The sequence below is a fragment of the Paramisgurnus dabryanus genome, chromosome 2 (assembly GCF_030506205.2).
Source record: "Paramisgurnus dabryanus chromosome 2, PD_genome_1.1, whole genome shotgun sequence".
Taxonomy (NCBI): Eukaryota; Metazoa; Chordata; class Actinopteri; order Cypriniformes; family Cobitidae; genus Paramisgurnus; species Paramisgurnus dabryanus.
In genome coordinates this window covers 25624062-25640675 of record NC_133338.1, presented here as the reverse complement: position 1 = coordinate 25640675, position 16614 = coordinate 25624062, and the positions used below count along the sequence as shown (strand labels likewise).

At 38.3% G+C, this 16614-nt stretch overlaps 1 protein-coding gene across 1 annotated transcript; it reads left to right on the top strand.

Moving 5' to 3' along the window:
* The first annotated feature begins 656 nt into the window (after positions 1-656).
* trappc14 (trafficking protein particle complex subunit 14) lies at positions 657-16017 on the top strand. The gene is made up of 10 exons (XM_065248833.2): positions 657-1386; positions 2820-2915; positions 3104-3233; positions 3464-3550; positions 4026-4146; positions 4599-4746; positions 6520-6754; positions 14628-14764; positions 14845-15044; positions 15233-16017. The coding sequence occupies exons 1-10, from the start codon at positions 883-885 to the stop codon at positions 15384-15386; spliced, it is 1812 nt and encodes a 603-aa protein (XP_065104905.1). The 5' UTR covers positions 657-882; the 3' UTR covers positions 15387-16017.
* The last annotated feature ends 597 nt before the right edge of the window (positions 16018-16614 follow it).

The following is a 16614-nucleotide window of genomic DNA, read 5'->3' as shown; positions in this document are numbered from 1 at the left end:
TCAGTTGTTTGTATAGATTACTACCAGTGTCCTTATCATGTACCTCACGGTTTCTGTGCAGAATGAGATAATGTAATCTGAAGAATGCATGTTTGCAAACACAACAGCAAAGGGGCTGAAAGTGAACCGCACCGATAAGTAACACACAGGTTAATATGGATACCCTGTCCATAAATACAACGATTGCTAACTTTAATACTACCTTTACACTGTAAATTCATTTTGATGTGGACTTGTTTGTTAGTCCCTGGAAAAACCATACATGCAATTTCCGAGTTTATTTACTGAAAGAAGACGAGGCAGTAAATTGGATATCTTAAAATTATGGTCAAAATTATACTACTAAAATCTAAGACAAAATTGTGAATGCTTCCTAACTTGTAAGTCAGATAAAAGCCCCATGCCTATGCTAAATGTATGTAAAATAGCGAATTAATATTGTTTCTGTATTATTATATGATTATTAAAAGTCAAATAATAATAATAATCTATAATTTAATATACTATTATGTACCAAACGAATCAATAATCCGAAAACATCTGAAATAATATTAGTAGTGTTAGTAGTACAGTTCTTATGGTCTACAATCATTGTTTACCTTATTCGACAAGCGACTCTTCTTCCCTGGTTATTATATCGCGCTCTAATCCATGCATCTGTGCTCGATGAATACGCCTTTCATATAGCGCACTTCAATGCATCTGTATGCGCGAACTGCTGAACGACAGAAATGGGGCAAAACAGGTTAAATGCAATTTTTATGAAATCTTGGCAACCCTAACATCCCCGAGGTGAAAGGTAAAACGGCTTCTTTTAATCTAGAGACATTTCAGTATTATTTACAAACCAACCCGGATCCCGTCGACCTCTCTCTCTGTCTGATGGTCATGGTGTTAATGATGGAATCGCAGTGTGAATACTTCATGTATTTCCCCGCCGTGCCCATCTCAGACCTGTCGGACCCGGCCAAATATCGCACGCTGCCGCGTCGCAGCCACCTTTTCCTCGGGGAAACCGTGCGCTTTCTTTTGGTCTTGCGCTCTCAAAACGTTGCGTCCGGGTCAGGCTCGTTTGGCACTGCGGCTGTTGATGTGAGCGGCTCGGAGCATCACACCAGTCGCTCCTGGAGGGAGCTGGCCGGATCTCTATGCGCCGTTGCCAGCGTTTGCCCCGGCGATAACCGACAGCGGACGCAGCCTTTATATCACGACTACCACAGCAGCGGGGATGAGTGTGTGGAGGATACGGACGATGATGATGCTGCGGAGGTGGGCTGCGCGGGCAGAGGGGGCCCGAGGTACCGGGGCTTCAGAGAATGCAAACCGCTTCTCATTCATAACAACACGGGCAATGGCGTGAGGGAGTTCCGCAAGGCTCCTGTACAGGTGCTTGTATAAACCACTAACTACACCCTATATTAATAATGTGCACCCAATGCTGACTGCGCTGTGCATGCAAATGAATTTGACTTTTTCTAATACAACAAGGAAGTCTTGACATTTCCTGTATACTGCTTGAGTGTTGTGTGCTCTGCAGAGTTTCTATGAGAAATATATCTAATAGATAAATTCAGGTTGTTTTTGACACGGTTTCATATTGACAGTCTACTTCAAAAAGTGCCACAAACTACCAGTATGTACCCTATATATGTTAGATACATAACATTTAAGATATTATTCTGCTGTAGAGGTCTTAGTATCTACAGTTGTCTAAACAAAATGCTATTAAACATCTCTAATGCACATATTTGTAGCAGTTGCTGTCAACACAATCTGCAGGTTGTACATAACATCTGGGAAATCAAATGTGATCATTGCAGTCTGTTCATATAGACAGTCTATTTTACACAGTTATTATATTTAATGATATATACTTTCGCTTAACAAGAAAGTGATAGCCAACGAAAGGTCATTTAATGCAGATGTGTTTTCCTTCTAAAATAACACATAGTAAAACACAGCAATAAGTAGACCAAGCAGATTGCACATGTTAGGTAAGTACAGCCTATCATGCAAAACATGGTGTTACTTTCTCTTTCTCCGTTTTCAGAAGTCACACCACATGGTGCAAACCCTTTTTAAATGTCGCCTTTAGGTATAGCAGCCATAGCAGCTGGAACTGTGGGGTCGGGTAATGTACCCGTGTTAGTGAAACAAACTAAGGATGCACCCAGCACCCGTCAGATATCCGTATTGGTATCAGCACTGATTCTGACCTTTTTTAAAAGATGGAATGATGCGTTTTAAATGACGATTTACTTAATTTACGTAATGGTTAAAACTTTTTTACAGGCATTATGCGCTTGGCGGACGCTTTTATCCAAAGCAACTTTCAGCTTTGATGCTGCATTAGCCAGTAGTCTAATGTTTATGGAGATAAGTGGTCTACACATTTATTATCTTCTATTGCGTTTACTTCTCTGTTTTCTTTTTATACAGCGATGTGTAGTGCAATTTCAGTGAGGTTTATTAATTTGGAACTTTTGATTTAAGATGAAAAGTTAAAATATTGTTGTTATTGCAAAAGAAAGAACCTTATTACTGTAAAAAAAAAACATTGTTTGTTCAACTTAAAACAGCGAGTTACCTGGTTGCCTTAAAATTTTTAGTTAATTTGACTTAAAAATATTAGTTAAATCAAAATTGTTTAACAATGCTGTTAACTCAAAATATTAGGGCAACCAAGTATCTTACTTTTTTAAGTTGAACCAACTTTTACAATGTAGTTTTTAAAGAATGATAAAAACAGTACACAAAAGTAAAACCCGAGTCTTTAACGTGTCCCATGTCTCACCCTGAAGTATTTCTCTGTTACTCAGTCTCCTGTGGATGAGCCGGTTGTTTTAAATGATGAGGTCATCTTCCCTCTTACTGTGTCATTGGATAAACTCCCTGTCAACACTCTTAAAGTAAAGGTATGTGTATATGTAATAGCCTACATGGTGAGATTGTTCAAAGATAGACAGCAGTGTGCACTGCCTTTGGTAAACATAATTGCTTTGCTTACTTGTGTTGTGTTTGTGTGTGATCTAGATGAAATCTGACACCAGTGTCACAACACCTTGAGTGCTGATTGAATGTTTGAATGTTTGCCTTCATGCAGATTATAGTGACTGTGTGGAAGCAAGAAGAGGAGAAAGCTGAGATCCAGGAACATGGCTACCTTAACATTCTCCAACAGAAGAGCCCCTGCCAAACATTTCGCCAGGATTTAAACACCTTCAAAGCCCAGGGTGAGCACTCGCTTTCTTCAGCACAGTACTGCATAATGTCAATAATGACTCAGAACCTGAAAGCTCCAACCAGCCTGTTTTTTTCCTTATGCAACCTCAGTCTTTCTTTTTTTAATTTCATGTATGTTTATAGAGATTTTATACTGTCATATTAAGAACTTGAGCATTATAAATAACCACACATTAAGGAAAGCGTTGTTGTAAACGGATCTTTATTTTTTTGCTCTCAGTCAGCACTACGCTCAATGTCCTGCCTCCCCCCACGGTGAAGTGTCAGCAAATGACTGTTTCGGGGAGACACTTAACTGTCCTCAAAGGTAACGTCATCTCTTTTTTTATCTTTGCATCGAAAGGTTGAAAGCACAAATGATTTAAGTGTACAAAGTGGAAGTATTGAAATTATGTAACTGTGTTTCACATTGGTCTGAAATAATCTTCATAAGAGGATTTATTACCATATCTCTCCAGTCTGCAAGGCTTCAGGGCACTTGTGTGTTTTTTACTATGTTCAGATCCATTGTTCACAATCTCTGTTAAATACCTAAAAAAATCTGACACTAAAATTATGGAATGTAATTGTGTATGTGTTTCAGTCAAACTATTTACGTAGTTCTTACATTTAACCAAACAAGTTCTTCACAATTGCTATAGCTCTGGTGCTTTGACAGACAACAGTTTAAATGTTAGGCAGACAGTGGATGTTTTGCACTTTCGGTTAGATTTGTGTGGTTTCCTGTGTCTTCACATGCAAGATGTCCTATTTATGTGTGCATTAACACCTGACTGTTTTAGTGTTAAATGGGAGTTCTCAAGAGGAAGTTTGTGTGCGTGATGTCAAGATCCTTCCCAACTTCAATGCCTCATACCTACCAATGATGCCGGATGGCTCTGTGCTGCTGGTGGACAACGTCTGGTAAGATGAAATAATTTTACTGCAACCTCATGCACCTGATGCCTAGTGCTTGTAAAGTATAGAGCTTATAAAATAGCATTCTGTTAATATTTCTTAAATGTACTAGTTTGTTCTTGTAAACAACTTCAGTTAATTTAAGACAAATCACTTAATATACTGGCTCTATTCACATTTTGTTTTGAAAACGGTGTACCATTTTATTCACATCCAAAACCATATTTAAAAAATTAACCCTATTCTTTTGTGCGGTGCATGCACTCATTTTTCTAAACACACATCTTGTTGTCTGAGATAGCCCACAGAGGAAATAAAAATCACAGATTTTTTAAAATAATTTATTAGTTTCAGAAATATCTTGGTGTTGTTTTTACCATTTTGCCACATCATTTGAACAACAAGCATTTATATTTATATCAAGCCTTTATTTATCGGTTAATCTTTGATTTTCCCAGTCATCAGTCAGGAGAGGTTGCAATGGGGTCATTCTACAGGATGGACAGTGAATCGAGCCATCTTCCCAGCATGCTCAGTGCTCTGGAAGAGCAGAACTTTCTCTTCCAACTGCAGCTCAACAACCAGCCACAAGATGATTCAAATGAGGTGGGTTGCCATGCATTATCACTCCATTATCACTGCCATTATGTTGGACACTTTTGGCATTTGACTATTTTATCTAAAGCAATTACAGTGCATTTAACCCTCATTTGGTCCTTGGGTCTATATGACCCCAATCGACATTTCATTAGTTAAAAAAAGTGGTTCCCTTCATATCAGAGATATAAAATTTTGTGACTTTTCCTAAATAATCTATCTATACATACACAAAAAACTGGTCTTGATTCGGTTGTTCTGAAGGTATGTACATTTTTTATTAATCTGGTTTTTGAATGTGAAATGCAAATATTTTTTTTTTTAATTCAATTTGTAAAAAAAATCAATAAATCCAGAATAAATCTGAAAATTTCCACACAGCAATGAAGGCCTGGTACTTGTGCACAAATAAAAACACATGCTCACACAAACACAGGTATGACTGCCACAGAGAGCATTTGTATAGAATTTTGCAAATAAAATCAGCCACAAATGCAGAATAAAGGGGTGTGACCTTGCACGCACATGTACACTCACGCACACACACACATGCTCTCTCTCTCCCTCTCATGCCCACTCTTTTACGCACACACGCAGGCACGCACACACACACACACACACACTTACATTCAGTCCAATTTCTGTGGCATTTTGCAAAAAAACAGACATTTCAAAATGCATCAAAAACTACAAAAAATGTGAAATAATATTTATTTTTAACGTCCTTTCTAATGTTTATATGTACATAAATTTACAAAATGTATCACTAAAGTAGTGATGTGAGCAGTTGGCCATATCCAGTAAAAATACTGGCTTTCTATGGCCCTCTGCTGGTCAAAGCTGTTTCTTTCTTAAACGGTAATTCCTTTAGGTTTATCTCTAACCAGCAAAAGGTGAAATTATACAGTTAACACCTAGATCAATATCCAGAAGCAATTTAAATAACATTTAGATCATCATTTAAGTGCTTTTTTTATAAAAAAATCTAAATTTCACATGCAAGCTAATTGTGTAGTTGTGGATTTTTGTGGTAAATGGGTACAAAAGTACTTCAAATCTCTCAAAACACAGCTTTATTGTATAGATGAGAAGTAAAAAAGATATATTATTTGTATTATTGAAAATGTATATTTTTCTTACAATTATGCTTTCAATTTCATATAGACCGCAAGGGCCAGTAGTGTAAACAGGAAACAAGGACCATTTGAGGGTTAAAGGTATACGCTTTTCATGGGTAGGCCATATGTGTTACCTGGAGTTTGAACCTATGACTTATGCTCTGCTAACCTAAATTAGCCAATAATTTACTAACCTTAATGCCTTCATAGGTGTATAAGACTTCCTTTCTTCAAATGAACACACATGTAAGGAATAATTGACCATTAAATTATTCAAAAATAATGCACACCCAAGATGGTATTGCGGCACGACACAAAGCGGAGCGCCTTTACACCGTGGTTGTTCATTATTTTTAAATGATTCAAAGGACTGGGTCAATTATTCCGCTTGTACCACAGTTACAACAGACATTGCTAAGACATTGCTCTGGTGGTTATTTTAAGACATTTGACTGGGCAGGTGTGCGTTTTAGGATATTATTTAATATAACTCTAAATGTGTTCTGCTGAAGAAAGAAAGTCAAACACACCTAGAATGGCATGATGGTGACTCAGGTGAGTAAATTATAGGGGAATTAACTTTCCGGGGAACTATACCTAATTAAGCACTTATGTAAAGCTGCAAACCTTAACAATTGTCTCTCTATCACCATGTTTTCTGCAGGGTCTGGAGGTGCCATTGGTAGCAGTCTTACAGTGGTCCACTTCTAAACTGCCCTTCACCAATTCTATCTACACTCACTACAGTCTACCAAGCGTGAGACTGGACCGCCCTCGCTTCATCATGACTGCCAGCTGTCCCAGTGCTGTTAAGACCCGTGAGCATTTCCGTGTGCGATACACCCTCCTAAACAATCTGCAGGACTTTTTGGCAGTACGACTAGTCTGGACACCTGAAGGTGAGTAAAGGCCTTTAGAAGGATTTTAAGAACAAATAAATATATGGATTGATTTATGATGTACACAAACTAAGTGGTAGATGAATGAATGGGGATGTGTTTGAGGAAGGTGGAGAGTGATTTGGTAGATCAAGGTTAACAATAGTGGCAGGAAGCCAAGTGACAAAAGAATAAAGATAGCAATGAAAGGTAAGAGGGTGTTAAGAAATAATAGAACGAGAAAGTTTATAGCCAGGGGAATACAGTGCTGTAATGTTAGCAGAAACGGCGATTAAAGAAAAAGTGAGAGCAATAGAAAATTAAACTCTTTGTTTATAAAGGAGTGGTTTTAACATTATTATTTTATTTGTGTATGTGGTCATTTCAGTATTAGATGCCAGAATAGGTTTGATTGCCAGGCTTGGCACATCACAGACAGTTTTATGTCACAAGATTTAAACCCCACTGACAGCACTGCAGATGAATGATTACATTTACTGGCTCATATTACATTTTAAGGGGGGGGGGGGGGGTCATGCTTTCTGACTTATTAACACAGTTAAACTAAGTATTTCTGTGCTGAATGCACTTCGTTGGGGTTTGTACATGTTTCTGAAAGTTTTTTTTTGCTACTAAATCTTTCCTTAAGCAGTGCAGGAAGTACAGTGGAAGTCCTTATATGGGCACTTTACCCGGATTGGCGCACACACACACACACTAACAAAGTGCAGACACAAAATCAATGTCACCAAAGAGGTGTGTTGTTGTTTGTGAGGGAAATTTAAGCTTGTTCAGCGTCTCGAAGAACCCAACATTATGAGAACAATAGATATAGCTTGTTTGTTTAACTCTGGATTTCTTTCAAATTGTGCGGTCCCCCACAAAACTGCATCAAATGTCTGTGTTTTGTTGGCAGTCGGCTAATAAGTGCATATAATGTAAACGACACGAACATGTAGTGCATCATAAAATATCCAGAGATAGTGGAATAATGTTTTGTGTGTGTTGTTTGCTCATGACTCTCTTCACCTGCTGTACGTCTCCAGGAGCTCTGCTTTTTTCTGGAAAGTAGCGAAACAGCTGATCTGTCTTTTATGAATCTGATAAAGCTAAAGACTCTTTGGAGATATGAAGGATGCAATACTACTCTTTAAGATTAACATGAGATTAGCTGAAACAGCATGTGTTATGTGACCTTTAAGCAGTTTTTTACATGGTCCTTCATTCCCATTTGTCAGTCGTGGGGTTTTTTGGTCAGGTATTTATGCATTATGAGCACCAAACTGTCATTGACCACTGGACCATTCAGCATGTTTAATTTATTGCTGTGTTAGTATCATGTCTCTCATATCACTGTGTTCTCTGTCTTGAGATCATGTATTTCAAAATTAAAGTGCCCATCTTATGACTGCTTTTCCACAAGTTATATAGGTGTATGAGTTCCATAAAGCATGTTTCAAAAGTTGTTTGCTCGAAATAGCTTGTAGGAAAAGATTGTTACCCATCTCTAGTAGCCTCTGTTTCAGGGCAGTTCAGATTGTGCCGTTTTGAGCTAGTCTTACATATTTATGAGCTGCTGCTCCTTTGATTACGCCCCACAACTAACGTCATGTGATCGTGCGCATGCTCAGTGGTATCGTGAGCAGTACAGACCATACTGTGTTATTATTTTATATATTATTATTATTAACGGTTTATGTTGCCAACAGACAAATCATGCAGAAAAGTATCACTAATAAGTACACTACAGGAGAAGAAACTCATGACACACAATGATTCCAGAGTAAATTGTGATGTTACGTTAGCAGTCACAACAATAAACTCGTTTTCCCTGGACAATGCTAACATATTCCCATTATAAAACATTTTCAAACGCATTATTTTCGCAAATTACATAAATTAAGACCCGACGGGGGATGTATACTGCTTGTGGACCGCGTGCTAATTGCTAGAAGCTAGCGGGAGGTCCGGACCGTGTATATATCTATGCGGACCGTAAAGTTATTAGAGGCTCGCCTCGTCAGAAAAGCCGGGGCGTACGGTCTCGGTTAGTTTGGCAAAAAGCTTTTAGCTCTAGCATCATGAATGTAGTATTTTGTGACAGAAGATGACAACATGCAAAATATAATGTGACTTCTTACCTTTTGTGATGAAACAACGCGATCGCGAATCGAATCCAGTCTGTTTCAGATGTGTGAATGATCCATGAAAGTCCAATAAAATACATCCAATTACCATTTTTGTCCACAAATGCTTATAATCCGTGAAATATAGATACATAGTCTGTTGTTTACATCAGATTTCGCATGAAGGTCTTATCGCCTACAATCTGAGGACTGTTTGCGTCGTAACACACTGTATATAAGATTACTCCGGGTTCCAATAACCACGCTTTAAAACTTTGTTTTTAAAAGTAGGCGGGAGTATAATCCATAATATCCAAATAGCGCTGTTATTTCCGTGAGACATGATAACAGCACAGAGGGTCTCATTCAAGTGACTGCTCTATGCTCTCTAGCTACCTGGTGGGTGGAGACCTGCGAGTGGGGTGGTGGCATAGACAGTAAAAGAAATGGACACAGCGACCCCATTGGATTCAACGAAGACAAGTGAAGTCAATTAGAAGCACGCACTTCCTGGGTGTCGAGCGTACTGCGCAGACTCAAACTGAGCTCAATGACGTGGATGTCACGTGAGCAACCTGTCTGACAATTGTAAGTCTTCTAATAGCCGTGCCACGGGAAATCTGAATCTTGCAGAGACGGCGAGCGTGAACAGGAGCACATTTTGGTTAGTATTCTGATTAATAATCTCCCTTGACTTTATGCCTTCACGTCCACCCGATTGCCTCATAGTCAGTAAAAGATTGCATGTGAGCTTCTCTCCCAGGCCATACGGTAATTTCTCTACTGTGCAACAGAAAGTCGCAGGTTATGACGCAATCGTTAGCATATTTTTACAAAAACTGCTTCTACTGGGACATAAAGTAAGATACATGGTAATGGAGCCTTTTATACATTTTCGTGTTTCTTTAGAAATAATTAATGGACAAATGGAGTCTTTAAACGCCTCAAATGTAAAGTTATTCGCTGTCAAAGTGACGCCAAAATGAATGGGAGTCAATGGGATGCTAACAGCAGATTGGTGTTCGCTAAGCAATGGCGGCGTCCAGGGAAGCTTCAATAAAATATGAAACCCTGCCCCCCTGGGTGGTGGGCGGGAAAATTCAAACTGAATGTGACGAAACGGTTTGTTACGTCACAACGGAGCTGAATTTTAACTGGCGCAATCTGAGACTCAAGGCAGAGGACATTAAGAAACCTGTATCTCACTCAAAACAGCATGGATGGATTTTTTCCAAGTTTGTATGCGTGTGGGAGCATCAGAGACACAAAATAACACCCCAAAACCCAGAAAAAGTGAGTTTTTCATAATACGGGCACTTTAATGTCGATTCATTCATTTGGTAAGCAAGCATATGTGACCATGCTTGTATAAACCCAGATAAAGTTATTAGATTTAAAAAAAATCATCCTACATAATATATATAACCTTCATATTTTTAATATTGACTAAGGTCAATATTGTCCATGTCAAAGATTGAAATCAGTGTAAAATCAATGATTGGAACTTTGCCACTGTTCTTATAATTAAATTATGAGACTTTAGCCTGGATTTCACAGACAGGCTTACATATACCAATTGTGGTAATGTTTTTTTTTTCAAATAAGTGCAGAGATTAGGGTAAAGGATTACTCCACTTTATTAAAAAATATCCAGATCATTTACTCACCCCCATGAAATCCAAAACGTTGACTTTTTTCTTTGCTTAGTCGAGAAGAAATTACGTTTTTTGAGGAAAACATTCCAAGTTTTTATTGGACCTCAACAGTTAAGAGTTTAAATGCAGTTTAAAATTGCAGTTTCAACACAGCTTTAAACGATCCCAACTGAGGCATAAGGGCCTTTTCTAGCAAACTTACCTTTGTTTTATCAAGAAAAATAAAAAATAAGCGCTTTTAAGCCACAACTTCTCATCTTGCACCAGCCATGTGACAATAAACAATAAACTGACACAAAGATATTAAAAGGGATGGTACCGAAACCCGGTATTAAACTGGCCCCGGGGCTAAATTATGAAAGACCGTAGTATAAGTAAGATCTGACGCTATCGGTTCTGCTTTCGGTCCTGGAGAAAAAAATAAAAATAAATGTACTATGTATTCTTGCTTAATAATGTTTTCGTGCACATTTTATCTCACCAAACATTTCTAATTTGCGATAAAATCAAGACGTTTGTCTGTGAGATCAGAGAGATCTCTCATGCGCACCGCGGAAGCTGTCTGTCACACACAACGAGCACGGCGCACGGCCCCACGCAAAGTATAACATCACACAACTCCCGCTTAATTCAAAGAGTGACGATGGCGGATAGAGGAAAACGTTCAAAAGTGTGGTTATACCTCACAAGAGTTGATGCAGACAATGCTCGTTGTCATACAGGTAAGTTCAACAAGATGTTTGCATGTAAGGGCGGAGACACAAGCAATCTGTCAAAGCATCTTTCAGAAGTGCATTACGTGCAGTCAGAAACCGTCCCAATTCAAGGGCTGCGACCTTCTAAGCATACAACCTTACCGAGCACTCGGTCTTTCAAGGTGGCAGCCTCAGAAGTCCGCGAAGAGAACTGAAATGAGACGGTCTAAACCTCGGAGGACCTATAATTTGCGTCACCTGCTGCACGCGCCCACCGCGCCTGTCAGGCATGTATGCTAAAATCATGTTGAATCAACGTTGTTCACCTCATTTAATATAAATGTACCATCTCCCTAATTGGTTTGCTTACCTTACGTTAAAATTCTGTTGATTTCTTTTGGGAGAAATGACGTTATGCATTCAACAACTTGTTTTAAAATCCTAAATAAAGAAAAATGAGTATGTAAACATTTATTTGGCTAAATGCTCAGCACTTCAAGTTAATTTAAAAAATAGCCTACATATAAATATCTTATTTAGAGTATTTTTTCTGCAGCTTTCACGCTGGTGCATTAACAAATATATGTACATTATTTAGAAATGATATCCAGAAATTAATTTGTAATGATGAAATGCAGACACATATTTAACTTAATCATGTGAACATAGGTTCATGATCAAATGTTGTCATTGGCCAAAGTACCGATAAGAATACCGTTAAAGTACTGGACCGTTAAGCAGTATCGGTAAGAGTAGTAATACCGTTAAAACCTTAACGATACCCATCCCTAGACATTAATTAGTATCCTTTCACATACAACAACATCGGAATGGTCCTCTTTCTCCACACTTGTAAAAACTAGGGGCGGTATTTTTGGATACGTCATGCGTGACCTTTCGCCATGCTTATGTATTACGTTAGGTCGCACTGGCGAGTCACGCGGCTGGCTTATTTTTAATGATGCACCGATGTATCGGCCGCCGATATTTATCGGCCGATTTTTGATGAATTTGAAACCATCGGCATATCGGCAATAGCACGAGAAAGGCCGATACCGATTGTTTATTAATTAACCTCATAAAGGCAATGAGTTGCATGTCTGTTGTTCAATTAAAATGATTTAATGTTCTGGTGTGCACTATACGTTAGCACTGACGGAATACCTTTGTTGAGCTGGCTCAAATGTCTTGGACAATAAAAGAAACAAACTGCACTTTAGTGGGGGAAAAGAAGTCCAACTTTTTGTGAAGTAGCAATATTTATATGGTCAGTTGAATGTTAATTAGATTCAATCCATGTTCAGTAAAAATAATTTGATGCAGAAATAAACTAGCTAATAGACCAACTGAAAGTGTTTAATATCGGCATCGGTATCGGCCAGAAGTTGCCTGGTTAAATCGGCATTAGTAATGGCCCAAAAAAATCCTATCGGTGCATCCCTACTTATTTTTAGGGATGGCTGACGCGAAACAGTCGTTCCGAAGCTTTGCGAGATCCCGAAGCGCAGATGTGTCGAAACACTGATCCGAAGCGTGATTCAAAACAGCCATGTCACGTGACTATGACCAAACGAAGCCTCGAAGTGTTTCATCAGGTGTGGTCTGCCGAATCAGCGTTTGATTGGCACGGTCGGGAACAGACAACACAATCGCACATCTGTATAAAAGTGAAATAAACGCATATTGACCTTGTGGGTTTTTGTGAGAGGAGTTTTTCAAAGGCTGGAGAAATTATCTGTAAAAAAAGAAGTAGGCTAAGTCCTTCCACACACAGCAGATATTTATATGTGACATGGTGGCTTGATATATTTTATTAATTTCTTATAGTTTATGTGGTATTTATCTCTATTCAATTTATTTATTAAATAGACCAGCTTATAGTTATTGACAATGATGAGCCTAAAAGCTCATGTAGTTGTCAAACAGATGTTAAAACAACAACAAAAAATATGTAACTTAATGGTGACGACGGTAATAACAATGCGTTTCCCGGGGTTCGATCCAAAGGGCTTTTACATGCGAGTCGAGGACACTATCCACTCTCCCACCTGATCACTTGTATCAATTACACAACATGTGGGATACAATTTGTCAGCGCTTGTCTAAAACCTTGTCAAGGCTGCTCTATGGCAATACGTGCAAATGACCACTAGGTGTCACTGTGGAGGCGGTTTCGATCCATGTTTCGAAGCCTCGACACAATTGATTCAACTGTTTCAGTGTTTCACGAAGCCTCGCTCTGCCCATCACTACTTATTTTTACTAGATTTGTTTTGCTAGATTAGACCCCTATTTGTGCTCATTTAGAGCCCTTTGAAGCTGCACTGAAACTGGAGTTTTAAACTGCATTGAAACTGTGAACTGTTGAGGTCAAATAAAGTCTATTAACTTGAGAAATTTTTTATCTTAAAAAACCTGAACATCGTAATACATCAACATTTTGGATGATATGGGGATGAGTAAATTATCGGGATATTTGAAAAGAAAATGGAGTAATACTTTTATGAGATTTGGACAAGATTCAGTCAGCTCAGTGTATCTTTAAGGAGTTTTCTCTTTTTATGCAGATCTTTATTTAGTCCAATTATAAGACATAAACAAGGAGTAGGAACAACAACGTAAACATAATGAAACAACCTAGAAAATGTGAAAAAGATCAACCTAGTAACTTAGTTCTGGCAAGCTTGTGAAAAGTAGGTCATTCAAATTTGGCTCCTCTTGTGATGTCAGAAGGGGTAATACCACGCCTTAATCTGCACTATCCAACCACGACACTGCCATTTAGTACAGAGATCATCCCAAGAAACAACACGTTTTTGCTCACACCTACAAAGTGGCAATTTAAACATGCTGTTATAAATTATTTATATGATATTTTGAGCTAAAACTCCACATATGTACTCTGGGCACACCAAATTATTAAAAAAGTCTTGTGAAATGTCCCCTATAAGGCAGGGAAAGATAACAGGACTACAATGACCAAGGCTGTGTCCAAAATAGCCCCCTTTTCCCTCGCTATTCCCTACATTAGTTCACTAATATAGTTCACTCGAATGAGTCAATCAAAACGAATCAGTGAATTCAGACACTTGAGCTCTTGAGGAATTGATTTGGCGTGAGCCTCGATGGACAAGTAGGGGCTACCTTTGAGAGTACATCGGTTGTAAACTCATTATTACGGTGAAATATAGGATTGAATGAGTGCACTTAATAATTTCCACTACGATTTCGGACACCACTTACAATGGATGTTTTCTCATATAGTGCCCTATTTAAGGGTATAGGGAGCTATTTCGGACACAGCCCAAGACATAAGGACTCCAACAGTAAAAGATATGAGAAGTTTTACTAAGCCTTGATTTCTTTTTACATCTCTACCTGTGTAATATTGACTTTTCATTTCTTCTATTCTTTACAGCTCGTGGGCAAAAGGAGGACCCCGCAGTTAATGCAGTGGTGTGCCATTCTCCTCTCAGTAACCTTGGTTACTGTCGGAAAGGCAGTACCCTCTCTGTCAGTGTGGCATTTCAGATACTCAGAGCAGGTCTTTTTGAGGTAAACAGTGAGGTGTATGTCCATCTGTTTCTCATTGCCATTTTTAAGTACTCACCATTCTGCCAATCCTCTGTCTTCAGTTAAGTCAACACATGAAGTTGAAACTGCAGTTCACGGCATCCGTCTCCAACCCTCCTCCTGACGCCCGTCCTTTGTCTCGCAAGAACAGTCCGTCCAGCCCAGCGGTCCGAGATATTCTGGACCGACATCAGGCCAGTCTCAGTCTGGGTCGCTCTCAGTCCTTTTCGCACCAGCAACCATCAAAGTTTCATCTCACGAGGTAAACTTAAACTTTACATTTTCACTCAAACACATTGAAATGTATGCTAAAAACATGAATAGGATCACATATAGCCAAGCTTTGAAGCATAGTTAACCCATTACTCACTTTACTTTTTGTTTTGTGCTTGCATTATCAGTTTATTTATTCAGCACTGATTAGTTCATGTTTGTATGTCTTGATCACAGGACAGGCAGTGTTATGGAGCGCAGGGCCATCACCCCTCCTGTGGGCTCTCCTGTCGGTCGTCCACTTTACCTCCCTCCTGACCGAAACATCCTGTCTCTCGACAAAATCGCCAAGCGTGAGTGCAAGGTGCTGGTATTGGATCCACACACCTGAACCACATACAGGCAGAGGAGGAGGAGGAGGGGGTATTTTAAAGTGTCAGGAACTGAAAAATGTTTTGTCACATAATATCCATTATTTTGTTTTACATGTTTACATATAGTGTGTGGTTCTTTTAAAGAGTTTCAATGCAAAATATGTGCAGCTACTGTTTTCGACATTCTGAAGGAATCATGCGCGTCATGTCATAGGGTTTATCGACACTTGAGTGATGCTTCAAAGCTTTGTGCTTGTAAAAACATTGCATACAAGTTAAGGGTGTGTTGATGGCTTTTTATGGGGAGGAAGAATTATGGTTGGTCAAACAACATTGGGATTTGCCCTCTATGTCCGCAACCTAGTATTGGATACATTTTCTTTGACGTCTTTACATTTCAACACGGCCAACATTTCCCCGTGCATATTTAATATTTTTTGTCGTTTGCATTTCAGTAATAGTTTGCTTTACTTTGTAAAAGTGCTTTTATTTTGTTTTTTAAAATCAGTGGTTCTCAAACTCTCATGTAGCGTGCATCCCTACGCACCCCCCCCCCCCCCAAGGAAAGTTCATGACATATAAAACAATCTCAAACTTAGAATTTGAATTAGGGATGCTAAACTATTAATCGCGATTAATCGTTAGCAGAATAAAAGTTTTTGTTTACATCACATATGTGTGTAAACTGTGTATAATAAATATGTATATATATATATATATAAATATGAACACATTCATGTATAATTTTTAGATTTTTTTATATATTAAGTATTTATATTTATATATAATATAAATTATACATAAATATACAAATGTATATACACATGTAAACATTTCTAAAACATATACATGCATGTGTGTACATTTATTTATACAAAGTTATTATACACAGTTCACACACATATATGATGTAAACAAAAACTTTTTTTCTGCTAACAATTAATCGTGATTAATCGTTAAGCATCCCTAATTTGAATTAAACTAAATTAAACATATTCAATTATACAATGTAGTGCTGTTGGTTGGTAGTTAATACATAATTAATGTATTTTATAAAATGTCAAAACTCCCCTGGCACAATCTTGCGGCCCCCAGTTTGAGAACCACCGTCTTAACTACTTGAAAGATGGTTTGCATTGTTGTGCCTGTGAGCGATCAGTGTCAACTATAAGCTGGTACATATAGTTTTTAGTTATGTTTGAACTGGTAATCACTGGATGATGTATTTTTATCTTAATTTCTGTT

Bases quoted from the DNA above. Each gene is read 5' to 3' on its own strand.
- trappc14 (XM_065248833.2), top strand. From the start codon at position 883: ATGGTCATGGTGTTAATGATGGAATCGCAGTGTGAATACTTCATGTAT. The intron at 4,747-6,519 runs GTGGGTTGCCAT...TGTTTTCTGCAG, and splicing joins CACAAGATGATTCAAATGAG to GGTCTGGAGGTGCCATTGGT. The intron at 15,045-15,232 runs GTAAACTTAAAC...TCTTGATCACAG, and splicing joins TCAAAGTTTCATCTCACGAG to GACAGGCAGTGTTATGGAGC.